The sequence below is a fragment of the Mastacembelus armatus genome, chromosome 5 (genome assembly GCF_900324485.2).
Source record: "Mastacembelus armatus chromosome 5, fMasArm1.2, whole genome shotgun sequence".
NCBI lineage: Eukaryota > Metazoa > Chordata > Actinopteri > Synbranchiformes > Mastacembelidae > Mastacembelus > Mastacembelus armatus.
In genome coordinates, this window is record NC_046637.1 from 9496456 (window position 1) to 9511855 (window position 15400).

General features: G+C 39.9%; 1 protein-coding gene across 4 annotated transcripts; it reads right to left on the minus strand.

Moving 5' to 3' along the window:
- Positions 1–1324: 1324 nt before the first annotated feature.
- igsf8 (immunoglobulin superfamily, member 8) lies at positions 1325–13420 on the minus strand. 4 transcript variants are annotated; one of them, XM_026307674.1, is made up of 8 exons: positions 13303–13420; positions 12976–13121; positions 9830–10210; positions 8431–8892; positions 6092–6270; positions 5162–5414; positions 4239–4676; positions 1325–3755 (listed from the first exon to the last, which is right to left on the minus strand). In XM_026307674.1, exons 2-8 carry the CDS (start codon positions 13028–13030, stop codon positions 3628–3630), a joined length of 1896 nt encoding a protein of 631 aa, XP_026163459.1. In that variant the 5' UTR covers positions 13031–13121; positions 13303–13420; the 3' UTR covers positions 1325–3627. The 4 variants fall into 4 exon arrangements, with proteins under 4 accessions (XP_026163459.1, XP_026163456.1, XP_026163457.1 ...); XM_026307671.1 differs by having other exon boundaries at positions 13221–13420; XM_026307672.1 differs by having other exon boundaries at positions 12976–13126; positions 13221–13420.
- Between the last annotated feature and the right edge of the window lie 1980 nt (positions 13421–15400).

Genomic DNA, 15400 nt, shown 5'->3' on the forward strand with positions numbered 1-15400 from the left:
TAACCATATATCAGATGTTTATTATGTACTGTTTCTTTATAAGTTATTGTAATGTACTGACTTTTGCTGTAGAAGTACTGACACATGTAAGCAGATTATTAGATTAGATTATTATTAAAAAGTAACTTGTTTATCAATAGTGCGACAGTGTGTTACAGTTCTTATGTGTGACAGAAGTTTCATTTTTCACCTGTACATGGTTGAAATGACAACTAAAAAGCTACTTTTCTTTAAAAGGGTGATGAGAAAATGTCATTTTTTTATACCAATGTAAAAAGCAGGACACAGCAGCTTAATTTGTTAGTGCAGAGGAGTTGGTAAGTATATTTTCTACCCTTAGACAGTGCCAGGCTGTTTCCTGCATTCAGCCTTGCAGCTTAATCTCTATATTTAATGTACAGTCCCACACACTGGAATGACCAGGGGGGAAAATATCTCCTGTATATGTCTTATAACAGGCTGGTATGGCACAGTAAAGACAAAGGTCCTGGAGTGTATATTGCATATTTAGTCCTGCCTTGATGATGTTCAGATGGCAGGGATTGGTTGGGAGAGCAGGTAAGCTAACCAACCACAGGGGAGTGCAGCTTCTTATCAGTCTGCCAAAAAGCCTGTGTTTGCCTGCCTGCCACGTCCCTCTGAAGTCATACAAAGAGGATTAACATTGGTACAGCATTTGCATTACTGATGTAATGCTCTGTAAACTGATATACTGTAATACCATGAGAGCGCAACACTCGACAGGTAGTTTCAGAGGCATTGTCAACAACAGGTGTATTCTCTACTGTAATTATCCTTCATATGTGTCCACCTTCAGCATATTTAATTTAATGACATAATTGATAGATATCACAAAAGATATTTAACATGGAATCCAGCCAGGATTCATGCATCAGCCACCAGTGTTCAGTCATGAGGTTTGACCAGATGAAATTGACCTGTTTTTGTTCATTTCATGTCACCCAGGAACCTTTAATCTGCACAAACCATGTACAACACCTGAGACCTGATCAGCAAAAATGATAAATCCCATAAATCTTCATAAATTCTTTATGTTGTTAAATGTCTGCATCACAAAGTGGTCAGAGACTCAGATGGAGCATCACAAGAAATGCTTTGTTTTTGGTTTTTTTTCCACTCTGTATAGATGGAAAAAATGCTCAACTAGCACAGGAACACTCTTTCAGACAGAGTGGATTATTTTCCTCCCGGCAGACTGCAATACCTTAGATGTCTCTGGCGGTCTCTGATATGAATTTTCTAAGGTGCTCTGATGAAAACAGGTTTTTGTCTTAGCAGTAGAAAATAAAGAAATAAAACAAAGTGACATTACAAATCCAGAGTGGTTTATTCATTTCATCAACTGGCAGGTTTGCCAAAGCACCATTTAAAAACAAACAAACTGAGCAATAACCCACCTTTATATATTTCAATGGCAGCAAAATGCATTTAGGAACAGTGCTATTAGAGCAATGCCAACAAAACACAACACATTCGTGAAAGGGTATAACTTCAAACAGAAGCACAACTTAGATAGTGGTTTTCATACTTTGCACGCAATATGCTACACTTTTTACAGCTGGCTGTAATCCCCAGTGAGAAGAGATTGAAGTGCATCGGATGTAAGCCACACTGACTCTGTAACACACTGAGAAAAGGGGGAAGGGCAGCAGGACACATTGTAGCCATAACCAGGGATTAGAGATGAACACGCAGATATTCACTTACTTCCATCTGAAATGCCACCCAGCACTATCCTGCTGCTGCTGCTACATGCACGTGTGTGTGTGTGTGTGTAATCATGTGGTGGGTGGGTATGTGGTGGAACAAATCAGCTTTGAGTAGTTGATCTGGAACGAAGTGGCTCAGGAAGCAAGATGAGCTGTGATTTTATTCCTAATGTTCGTGAACAACATTTATAATCAGGGTTTAGGGAGCACAGGTTAGGGAGGACAGGGTACATTTAGAGGGATACATATATAAAAAAACCAGAAAGACAGAGGCTGACAGGAAAGAGACAGAGACTGTAAAATATCATTCAGTTTGTTTGCAACAAATTCAGAAATATTTTCAATGAGACAGCCACAGCTGGATAATACATTTTACTTTCCTCTTTCCTCTTGTAGTAGCAGCAGCAGCTACATCTTGGCAGTAGAAATGAGTGGCCTTGACCACATGATAACTATGATGACGAGGATAGTGAGACTGTATTAAACTATAAATATGACTGTACTGATTAGGACATTTTACCTCGGGGACAAGTATCACAGTTGCACAAACATACGTTTTTCTGTTACTCAGTGTAACAAATGGAATGCTATCTTGGTCAATTGACAAGAGCAAAGGAAACATTAATCATCAAACATAAAAAGAAGAAAACACTCAAAAGCACTTGCTCAAGTACAGCAAAGAAATTACTTCAACTGGAGGAAAATCAAGTACAAGGGGCTTTAGGCCCAGTCCTATTTTTGTCCAAGTGTTTCAAAAGAGCAGAACAGACCGCTGCAGAATGTTAAACACAGGAGTCCTGCCAAAGACAAACATGGTGCTGCAGCAGGCTTATTTACACAAAAATAAAACCGCTAAACTCCATAGAGTATTTACATATTTCATCTCAGTGCATAATGGATATCTCTTCCATTTCTCTTAGTCATTTCTACACATGTCCGCATAGAAAAGTCACACCAGCACGAAGCGCCAGAGACGGGGGAATGCTTGTATTTAAAATTGGTACTGATTTCGTCTTGGCATCAGAAAGTTCCTAGCTAGTGTCTTCCTTATTAAGTAACAGACAGAGACTTTGTTTGCATGCAGAGTGGTGCTGGACTGCAGGCGGTGGAAGGTCCCCGCTCACATTAAGTTTCTGGAGGCTGAATTGCTCCCATCAGCATTCATGTGACTGTCAGTGGTAGTGCTAGTGCCATGCACATACATTGTTGGTTTCTGTGTTATAAAGAAAAGCATGCAGTCTGGGCAATGAGCAATGAACAGCAGTTTGTGAAAACACAATGTTCTTTCTTTGTGTGAAACTACTACCATTATCTGACTGAGCTGCAGTTGGTAACATCGTACTGTAACAACTGATGACTGCTGAAAGGGCAGTTTGGTTCCTACACAAACAAATGTTTCTTCACTTTCAGTGCCTGAGATTGTTTGCAACTGAGAAGCTTGAAACCTGCAGTACTTTTTTTTAACTTTTGAACTTGTCACAAAAGCTTTGATTCTGTATTTTGACCCTGCTCCAATTGAAAAAGAAAGATCAGCTGAAACATCAGTCAGTAAGAAAAAAAAAAGGTTTAACTAACAGATAAATGCTCTCCAGAAAAATGAGCCTTTGCCCACTTGAGGAGTGCAGACGGGTTGTAGAGTGAGTCATAGCAATTACTAAAATATGCTGTTTTCAGAGAATATTTGGATATAAAAAATACAAGAGAATACAAAACAGATTTTTTTGGTATTGACTGTTAAACATGTAGGTCAGAACACAGAAAATCATTAACAAGGTGACAAAGTAACATTTCACTTCATTTTATCTTGAAGTTATTTCTTGGCCATTTCATTCATTGTGCTCTCTGCATCACCTCTTCTTGAATAACCAGATTTCAGACAGCTAGCAACAGTGGGTGCCTATTTGCGAGTGCGCTGCCTCGCCAGGCGCTTCATGAAGCAACAGGTTACCGCCCCAACGACGGCGATCCCCACGAACAAGGCGGAGGACACTCCAACAACCAAAGGGATGAGAAGCAGGTCAGCCGCTGGGGGAAATAAGCGGGAGGGAGGCAATGATGTAAACTGACATTTCTATGGGGATTGCAGAACTACTGGTAATCATCCTTCATTATTACCTCATTTCAGATACAGAGGAAAATGTTCCTTTGGGTAAATTGATTTGTTTGGGTGAACTGACTACAGACTACACAGACTGGTGAGCACCAAGTTAATGAACTGTGGTGCTGGATAAAGTAAAAGCAGTTTCCTGTGGTGAAAGATTCCCAAACAGCAAGAGTAAGGACTAGTGAAGATAGAAGAAGAAGAACCCCCTAATCCTAGTGGACCTGCTCTGTAGCCATCAGGCTGTGGTCATAGCTGAAGATGTACAAAGGCGAGTGCTGTGCTTTCTGTAAACCTGTCTCAGATAAATACTTCAGTTAACTTTACTGACTGTTTGGAGTCTATCCCATTTATTCACCATTATTTTTTTATTATTACAAAACCCAAACTCAACTGAAGACACTTACCTCTGGCATATAGGTAAACAGTCACAGTATTTGACTCTGCTTTCACCCATGTGTTGTACCAGTCTCCGTTTGGGTTCTGCCCCCAGGCTACAGCGTGACATGCATATATGCCCTGATCATCCATTGTTGCCGCATGGACCCTCAGTCTGTAGCTGATGGCCGACAGGCGGTCGATGCTCACCTCACTACCAGTGACGTAGATATTTGCAACGCCGTCATACATGAGAGCAGCCACCAATGTGGGTTTTTCTACTACAGGGGGGTCTGGGTTCTGTCCCCTCTTCTCAACCAGGGGAGGGAGTGGCCACCGCAGCCACTGCACCTGAACCTGGGCGGGACCAGTGGTTGTCACCGTGGTATTGCAGATGAGGGTGATGGTGCTGCCTCTTTTTAAAAGGGGACCACGTGGGAGATGAGCCACAGCTGAAATCAACACATCTGTGGGATGGAGTGAAACATTCACCAAATAGTTAGAAGATGGAAAACTAAACCATGTAATTTTGGTCTGTGGTAAAATATGTTTTCAGTAATTTTTCAGCAATCATCTTAATAAGATGATCTAAGTTAACTCAGGTTTAGATAATAAGCATCTCTGGTGAATATGAAGAGACTTGAGCCAAATACCACATGCCACTTATTTCTGATACTCCTTTTCAGTAGACCAGGCAATAAATGAATCTTAAGAATTTCAGAAGCTTGAATATTTTAGAAAGTTTAGAATTTTTTTGGAAACTCCGAGATAGAGTTGCAAAGTCGGAGCAGAGACAGCCAAATGGCTAATGTTTTTTCAACTTAGCTGAACTTCTCCACCATCTTTCCATGGTGCTATAGGCAGCAGCAAAACTCTGAATAGACAAAACTAAAAATTACTGATAAGAGAAAAGGCCTATATGTATCACTCAGGACATGATGTGACTACTCACCTTTGGTCTTGAGGTTGACGGCGACTCCGTCAGACCTCTGGGTGAGCGTGGCAGGAGTGGATGGCCCAGGGTTTCTCCTTCCAGCGTACACACTCGCCACGCAACGATACACCCCTGAGTCAGAGGGTTGGGCCGAGAACAGCTTCAAGTTGTACTTCCCCGCCGCCACTTTCTCCATAGAGCCAGCATTTGCTTTGCTGAGGTCATCCCCCCAGCTCACAACGCCATCTGGGCTCATTCGTGCCACCTCCACCTTAGTATAAAATGCAGTGTCAGTATGTGTTACGATTGTAAATTACTGTGTGATTTATTTTAGACAGTTTACCTCGAACCTTAATATTACTGCTGACTACCAAGCCAAAGTTTATTAGGCCGATGTTGATCAAACACAAATGTCATATAAAGTAATGAGAATTTCTTAATTTCTTAAATGAAAAATTGTCAACTTTCACATTTCATTTGTCAGACCTTTCCCTCTTGAACACAACAAATAACCATGCAACAATAATGTATCTTTAACAGAAAAGAGACTATGTTTGAATTAAGTGTAAGACTGATGAATTGCCTAAACCATTAGTTCAGACATTTCCAGTCACAGTAAACTCTCACTAGTTATTTTTTAAGCAATCATTCATTTTAAAGTTCCATGTCTCTACTAGCTGATTCCCATGTTGATGAAAAGGTATAAGTGCTAAAAATCTTCATCAGCTTCTTTACATTTACACAAGAACTAATGATAACGATAAAAGAGAAATTTCCTGTGTGTTTCCTTAAGATTTACACATTTAAACTTCAGTGGCAGCACAAGGATGCAAATCAACAACTCTTCAGTGTTCTGCTACCTACAGTACAATCAGACAGACTGAGCTGTAGCCTGCAAATAAACCACATTAGTCTAAAAAAAAAAAAAAGTGAGCAGAATAACGGTACCTCAACTCCCCCGGTCCCGACTACACTGCTGCTCACAGATCCCCTTTTCATCCACTGAACCAGCAGGCCTGAGTTTACCTCAGACGGCAGCCCCAACACCTCGCAGGTTAGAATGAGAGGAGAGCCAACCTGCAGGGTCACCCTGTCTTTGGGTGAGGCTGTTACACTCAGAGACTCCGCTGGAAAGAGGAAGAGACAAAAGGAGCTCAATATAAATTTTAATACCAGCCTCAAACAAGCACTTAGACTGACAAAAAAAAAGGTCTTCACAGAGGTGATGCACAAGACAGATCTGTAGGAAAAGTAGGGTGGCTTCCCTTCCACATCACACTCCAGGATAAAATAGATCATCATCTCAACCAATAAAGCAAAAACACTGAGCAAGCAAAATGCCTTAAACATCACATAATGGTTGTTGTACATATACCAAATAGGAAAAAACACATGACAACAAATATTAGAATAATTTACTGTATTTGATTTTCCGGATCAGGGGGTTTAAACCAAGATCAGCCATTCAGTTACAAAATAAACCTGAGGGGGTGCAAAAGTTAAGATGACAGGAAACTGGAAAAAGCCCATTTCTGCTACACGGCATGTTTTTAACTGCCATTTTTTTCATGTGAATTACAAAAAAATCAGGTCTGTCAGAATGATGCAGTTGAAACAAAAATCACTATGATCAAAGTGTCAATTAATAGATCCAGAATAACATTACTATATGTTAAGGATCATCAGTCAAAATTCATTGGCAAGCCTTCTTATATATAACGTGTATTGTACTGGTCTATGCCTACATCTCCCAGGTCAGTCTTATACAAATATTCACCTGTTGATATATATCTGACTACCTAAACTACTACACAGCAGTTTTACCTACCAAAATACTCCTGTCATACATCAATAGACAGGAGCTTAATGCACACTGAACTGTCAAATAATGTCATAAACAGATAAAAGGATTATGCTGTTTGTATAAATACAACACGATTTTATAATTTAATTTATACGCGATTATTAAATACTTTATATAAGACTTTCTTTTAACTGATACTGTTGTATTATTGTTAAATGAAAAGGGCTTGGTTGCATACAAATGAGTATGGCATAATATGGCATAATTAGAAGATTAATGATCCATAGCATGTGCAAAGCCTCATTATCTATGCAAACAAAAGGAGCCATATCAGACCATTGTATAAGCCAGACAACAGAAAATGAAGAACTAAGTAGTGCTTGCCAGTGAGTTCTCGCAGGAAAACAATATAGGCACTGATGCTTAAAGTTCAGCTTCCCTTTTACTGCTCAAAGTAAAAAAAAAAAAAAAAAAAAACTGAAAATGTTTACTTCCACTATCTAGTTAACTTATTGTAGAGGAAGTTGTTACTTCCAGAACAATGGCAGAACAATATTCAGTATTTTCCCAGAAGCAAACACATTAAGAATACTTACTAACATTAAGAATACATACTACTTATATGGGACTGGGGTTGATATTATACAGTGCTGTTCTGAATGTAATAGACACGAGTCTGGCAGGAGCATAGTTGTCCTCTTTGCAGGCTACAGGACACCAGGGTGGGAGAAAACGGTTGACAGAGCTGCCCATACCCAGCTGACACAAAATTAATTGGTAACCACTGAATATGAATGTGTTTTGAACTGTTGGTCAGACAAAACAAAACAAAAAAAAATCTTGTTTTCTAGTGTTTTATAGACCAAATGATTAATCAGCAAATCAAGAAAATACTCTGCTGATTAATAATGAATGAATAACAGTGAGACCCATTAATCCAGACAATGAATCAGAAACACTAACACTTACTGTGCCCAGATGTGTATCCAGTCATTTAATCACATGCCTCTCCATACAGTCAGTAAACTAATCAGTTAGCCAGCAAGCAACACATTCAGTAAAGTATCATCCAGGATCTGAGTTTGAAATCTGGAAAGAGTCCAGCGTACTCAACAGCACCACAGGTCCAGGCCAACTGATGCCACTTCCTTGCCAACAGCAGTAATCAAGAGACTTAAACTGAGTAGAAAACCCTCAAATGTAGTGGTTTTATTGTCTCAGGTTTATTGTGTAACTAGAGCAGCCAACCTTATTAAGCAAAAGCCATTTTTCTTTACTGGAGTTCACTCTCAGAAATGGCCCGAAAGAAGATTTTTTTTTTCTAACCTGTTACTAATTCTCTTTCAAATGTATGTTGTTCGAACAATGTCCACAGCACAAAATAAACCGTCTGCTACAGCAGGACTTGGCATTTTCTACGTGCTCTCATCACTCTGGTAAATGTCAACACAAAACAGTGGCACAGTTTCGAAGTCACACTGACCTAGTTGCTGAACAGTCAAGTTGCCAATATCCAGGGTCCTCTGTGCAATCTTTTGCCATGATCGATCAGGATCCATGATCCACTGCGAGGCCTCACAGAAATATGAGCCGGTGTCATCTGGCTGCACCGCTCTCATCTTCATCACATACACACCCTGTCCGCCCTCCCCATTCCTCTTCTCCAGTGTGATCTCCCCGTCATCATACCGCGCCTTGTACGAACGTCCGGGGACGACCCCCAGCAGCTTGTCGATGGAGATAATCTCCCTAACGGTGCTGACTTCCCCTCCAGCTCCACTCCCTGAAACCTCCCCACTTCCACGCTTCCCAAACATGATGGACAGATGGGTGAGCTGCTCCGAATCTATGCTGGCTGAGCACGTCAGTGTGATTTCAGCCCCCTCTGGCACAGGCTGGCCAGTGAGTGAGCGGGAATAGCTGATCTGGAGTGTGTCAGGAATCACTGTGGGTGTACAGAAAAAAAGACAAATTGAATTACATCGAGCTTCTGCAGGTGTCAGGTGTGAGGACAAAATATGCCAAATTGAATTTCTTTTGCCTCTCTCTGTTTTTTGAACACTAAAGCAAATAACGACACAAGGGGGCTGAAGGTGACTGCAGGCATTTTACCACCTTTGGCTTTGAGCATTAGCTTTGCCAAAAAAAGAGGGATTTAGTAGGTTACTATTCAGATAATACACTTCAAAACGAACCCGTCCTACAAATTTTAACTTAATATTACTCAAGGAATAGAAATGAACATCTTAATGTATATGTAGCAAGTTCATGGAGAGTCAGAAACAAAAATGCACAGTAAAAACCTCAAGTGCTAAGTAATAAATAATAAATAAAAGCTTAGAATAAAGAATGTTGTTATGCACCAAGTTGAACACACAGTATAATTTATCACCAAAAAATGTTATCTGATGTAATGCAGATTTATCATACAGTAACCTCCATGGCAGAATTGAAAGTTGATTGTCACCCAACTGCATCATGGAAATTTTACATCTGTTTTAAGTACTGAAACGCAAAACATTTCTACTTTATAGGTTTTGTGCCTTCGATGTTTTAATGTAGTCCCATTAAAATACCAAACACATGATTTATGATGCATCTAATGTCTCTGCCATAGACCTCTGTGGTCTGTACTGTGGCCTAAAAAAATTAAAAATCCATGTGCCTTGTACCACACTTGCATTTTTTAGTCAATCCCAAATACATCTTCTTGCTGCTGTAAATACTTTCTAATACCCAGCAAATCTATAGCTTAACAAATGCACTTTATATTCCTGAGTAACATTTACTAAAAACTACAACACTTAGCTATAACCTTAAGAAGAAACGATACATTATGAATTTTTGTATAATAACGTTGAAGTAAGTCATATATTTCTTACCTTTGACAGTTACTAAGGCACTATAGTTCCCCTGGTAGGTGCTGTCCGTGCTGGGTGTGTAGCACTCATATTTGCCCTGGTCATCAGCCCGCAGCCTCTGGATCACCAGCCGAACCTTGTCTCCAGAATCCCTCTCCACCCTGACCTCCCCATTCCTCACCCGAGGCTGGAAAGGGGCATAGGGGAAGTCCTTGTCCCTGGTGGACACCACTCCCATCTGTCTCCCAACTGCATCATCCCTGTACAGGAACCACTCAAACTCCTGTGTACGTGGGCCTTCGTATCCTGATACAGCACAGGGCAAGGAGAGGGAGAACCCTGCAACGCGGTAGAGGTTTCCAGCGGGAAGAATGACATTGCGACACACAGCGTACTCGAGCACTGTGAAAGAAACATATAGGGAGACAACAAGAGCCTTATAGACAATGGCAAGTGGGCAGGAAAGACAATGAAGTGGTGTAAGACTGTTCTATGGGTCACAGTCTCGCCATGCTCGCCAGCATGTTTGGTACATGGGCTCAATGATCAATATCCTGAGCGGATGACTGGCTAAAAACAAATCAATACATTCAATAGATGTGAAGAAAAAAAAAACTCACTGTGACTGGGTCAGCTTCCTCTGAAAACAGTAACACATTTAATAAATGAAATACAGTCATCCAAATGACCTTCCTAGCTCAGACAGAATTAAAGTAGTTTGCAGTCTTACAAAGAGTGCTACATTAATATTTGCTGATACTGGCTGCATGGCTGCCAACAGAGATTATTTTCATTATCAATTAATCTGTTGAATATTTGAATATTTTCACAGTTAACTGGTTTGGTATTAATATTGAAACTAATTCCAGTTGTAACAACTCAACATTAACATTCATTCCCAAATGCAGTGAGCATTGTTTTGTCCTGCCAAACTTCTGCAAATGAAGGCAGATAAATAAAGTCTGCACAGTTCTCCCTGAAACTGTTGATAATAAGGCCTCTGTATTACGTTGAACAGCTACACTATTACATTAAAAAAAAAAAAAAATGTTTTGCTCTCATGCAAATAGTTCTTCAGTGCTCAGTGCAGCAAAAAAAATTAAAGTCACTGGGGTCATAGTATTGGAATGAGCTCAATGGGATACCTTCAAATAGGAAATCACACTGACGCTGAGTGAAATGACCTGACACAAGCTAAAACCGAAAAATAAAATATACTCTATCCCTGCCACCTTGTCTGGTAATGTGGAAGATTTTCAGGGTTCTGGTTATAAGCAAAAAGTATTCAGTGTGAGAGCCCCAGAGGTGAGAGCAGCCAGCTTCCAAGTTCAAGCATCACAGCATTTCACCACGTCTCATTGTCTGGGTGCATACCCCACTTCCCCCAGAATCTCTCAGAAATAGCAATAGGCTCATACCAAGCTGAAGCTATTTAAATACTGAAACCCTCTTTCAGCCACAGGCGCTGAAACTTCTCCTTTTGTTACTATTCTCTCCATGTCCTGACACTGAGCCAGTCAAACTGGCCACATTGAAACTGATTACATTACACAGGATTTTTACCCTTTACCAGCTTTAAGTCTGCCCACTCAGAAAAGGACACATATTATAACCTAATTAATGTCTAATGTATAAAGGCATAAAAATGTAAGCAAAGCCCAGTACTTAAGAATTACAACTGAACTTTTAGAATAGCCCTACCAAATGATGGATGTTGTGTACAATAATAACATGGTGTGAAATAACTGGAACTTAAATAATAAGTTCTTGAATCAAAATCCAAAACGGTTCACACCAGTAAACACTGGCTTCATTATAAATTTTATAGTTAGTTACTTAAATGGCCAGGCAGCAAGAGATCACATAGGGTGAACACATGTAGACCCAAACACCAACATGGAAGAGCGACACCCGGCTATAAGCGCACACTTCTCCTTCACCTAAAACTGATAACCACCTGAACAACTAGAAATACTAGGCACTCCTCACGTGTATGTACGTGTCTGTGTGTGTGTGTGTGCGTGTGTGTCTGTGTGAACTAAAAACAAATAGAGCTTTCTCACAGTCTCACAGCCTGAGCCATAACCCGACAACAACACGCCCATAGATAATGACATGGGAGACCAGTGGGGAGGCTTAAGAGGATCAAGTCCTAATTAACACTGGGCTTGGACTAATAGGGCTGGCTTGTCACAATACTCAATACTGTCTGGATTAGATACTGTGCAACAGCAGTGAGGGGGAGGGGTGGATTTGGTGTGTGTGTGTGGGGGGGGTTATATTTCTTATCAAAAAAACTACAAAGAGATGAATTTTGCACCAGCATCCCAAGTCTCCCTTCCTCTTGAGTTAATATATATGATTCATATAACTGGTAATGCCGTGAGTAACAAAATGAAATCTGTGATGGATGGTGTAAAACTTCCTGCACCTACATTTATTCTCTCAGGTGAGACAGTTTCAACAAAAACTCCAGATTCTTACCTGAAGGAAGGATTTATTGGACTCTTATGCTACTATAGTCATTCTGATATGAATTTGCTTTGGTGAGCTCACATGAAACAAAACAAGAAACTTTTAGGAGACTAAATGACCAGACTGAAGAGATAAAACCAGTAGTAAAAACATAAACATGAGCATGAGTCAAACAATAAAAGACTTTTACACATTTAAATGAGTACAATGAGTTAACAGGCAAAATGATGAGTTGTTTTCCAGGCCATAGAAATAAGTAAGATATTTAAAATCATGCAGGTCATGTACTACAACTACAGGGTCCTCATTTAAGTGTAAACTTCTGCCTGGGACTTCCTGGACTGCAACACCAGGAAATCCCTTTAAATTCACCTGTTTGCCATCAGTCATCAAAAAGCCTGTGATCTGAGTTCAGATCTCTACTTCAGCATTGAGGTAAATAATACAGTGAGCCACAGACCCCTTGGATCCCGGATCAGGAGACGTTCTGATAAATATTGCGTGATGTCAGACTTAAATCATAAAAAAAAAAAAAAAAAAAACAGAAATATAGGTGCTACAAATAAAAACCTAATTTAATCCTATGATCTGAAGACATAAAGAAACAGGCGAGCAGACGCATGTGACAGATGGAGGTTTTACAGTCCCTGTGTGCAGAGCAAAGACACAACAGGGACACGGCCCGCACTCACCCCAGTGTAGAAATACGAATAATAGCGTTTTCATCGAAGCCATCACAGTCCTCATCTTCCCCCCCGATGTCCAGATGGATTATGTTGAGTCAGATTTCTCTCTCCGTCTTCCTCTGGTCGTTTATCGGCGATCATAGTTCATCCGGCTGTCCTCAAAGCAAACGACAGACGCGATCGGGTTATTAGTGTGGAGGAAAAACTAACGATAATTTGTAATCAAAGCAGCAATGCACTATTTTACATACAGGAGAGTTAGCGCCATCATCTACTGCAGAGCGGGATTAATATTAGTAGGTTTTGCATGTGCAGACCTGCAGATTTGATCACCTTTTTTTTTTCTTTTTTTTTTTTGCTGCACTCTTGCGTCTGCGTCAATGCTTTTTCTAATATCCCGATATGGTTTTAGATCAAACCCTCTCGACGGACATGCCGCCTAGTACAGCCATGGAGCTGTTGGTATCACAGATTTTTTGGGGGGGGGGTCTGGCCTGTGTGTGTGTGTGTGGAGGAGGACGTAACAGAAAAGGGAGGAGCGTGCATGCAGAAACGTCTGTGTGAGAGAAAATAAGTCAAACAGGTGCCATTGGTCAAGAAATCGACGATGACATTTTAAACCAATGACAATAGAGTGTTGAAAAGTTGAACAACATGAAACCGCAAGGGGGCGCCATACCAAAACACACCAGTCACCACCCACCCCCATAAACCGTATATGGTCAGTACAGGTGGGTTAATGATTTGTGTTTAAAGTATGTTATAACAATTTAAAATACTCTGTTACAAGTAAAAGTCCTTAATTCAAAATCCTAATTAACTAAAAGATCAATCAACATATCAAAGTAAAGGTAGTATTTCCTGCAGATAAAGGGCCCTTTCTATCCTTTAAATCAGTTTTTAGAAAGTAAAAGTGATCAAAAAAAAGAAAAGTGAGAAACATTTGTTGCAATTCTAGCATTTATTTAGGCCTGTGACATAATCAGTATAATGAATGCATCTAACCAGTCAGCTGGTGGCAGGCCTGGTATTAATTATTGAATTATATAATTGGATTTAAGTGCAGGAGCTTTACTTGTATCGGAGTATATTCACATTTTGGCACTTCTGTTTTGACGTAAGTACAGGATTTGACTTTTTCCTCTCCTGTAAACATGTATTTTATGATTTGAACTAAGTGCAAAAAAGAAAAAAAAAAAGATTAGATGGAAAAATTTCAGATTCAATAAAGAGATGTCACTTACTGTCGCTTACGCATCAAAACCAGAACAGTCATTTGATGAAACATACCAGAAAACCTACTTTTTGCTTTTATGGGTGTGTATGGTTAAAGTTTCTATGTGTATGGAGGAATCTGGGCTTGTATGAAAATGTAAATACATCTGTAGTGCAGAGATGTGATACATGCATGTGGCACCTGTAAAGATGTTATTTCTATAGTGCTAGTTGCCATGGGAAAGGTATTTTCAGTGCCATACTTATATTTGCTCATACATGCATGTGCATTTTCACGTTTATAATAGGAATTTATAGCCTGCCACAGTATTGCGTTAGCAGTGCTATTAGCTACCCAAACCACAGCATTAATTGTTAGTATTTGGGCCCACAAAGTACAACATGTAATAATAGATTTACAAAATTAACTATTTCAGAATAAATAAACACCTAATTTTTATAAATGTCAAGATAATAACACTGTGATTTGCTATAGCCACTATTCCTAAGTGGTATTTTGACCGACCACATTGCCACTAGTCATAATAAGTGATTCACGTATGTTCACCAGTGTCCTGGTTTGCTAGGACGCTTGACACTAACTACTGCTTTTCCTACTGTGACAAGGCAATATAAGTGTATTGCTCAGACTTATTGCTGTGCTAGTGTTATGTAAAGACATGCATTTATTGATTTTACCTGTTTGTGTGTGTGTTTGTGTACATACTGTGTATGCTTTTGGATGTTTCTGTATCTTGCTCATTGTTGTTTCATTTAGAAGAGTATCATTCAACCACAAGATGGCGACATTCAATTGCTATAGTGAGAGTTTCAAGTGTCTACATCATGTACATGGACACAACAAACATATGTGTTGTATAGAAGCAGCACTTCTATTGTGATGTATTACTTCCTCTAAACCTGAATCATTTATATTTGAGGGTTTTGCAACAACAATTTTGACAAGTTGTCAGTGATGTAAAACAGGGACAACCCAGTTTCCTTTCCTTTTCTTTCCTTTCCTTTCCTTTCCTTTCCTTTCCTTTCCTTTCCTTTCCTTTCCTTTCCTTTCCTTTCCCACTTTAAGCCACAGTACATGGAAACATGGATGACTTCACAGTGTGGCTCAACAGCGAGAGAGGGGAAGTCATTAGGGTATTCTGGTTTAACAAGGAGGCGAGCAGGATATGCAGACTTCAGCAGGAGCCTACACCAG

Bases quoted from the DNA above. Each gene is read 5' to 3' on its own strand.
- igsf8 (XM_026307674.1), bottom strand. From the start codon at position 13,030: ATGAGGACTGTGATGGCTTCGATGAAAACGCTATTATTCGTATTTCTA. The intron at 5,415-6,091 runs GTACCGTTATTC...TTTTATACTAAG, and splicing joins TCGGGACCGGGGGAGTTGAG to GTGGAGGTGGCACGAATGAG. The intron at 3,756-4,238 runs GTAAGTGTCTTC...TATTTCCCCCAG, and splicing joins TGTTTACCTATATGCCAGAG to CGGCTGACCTGCTTCTCATC.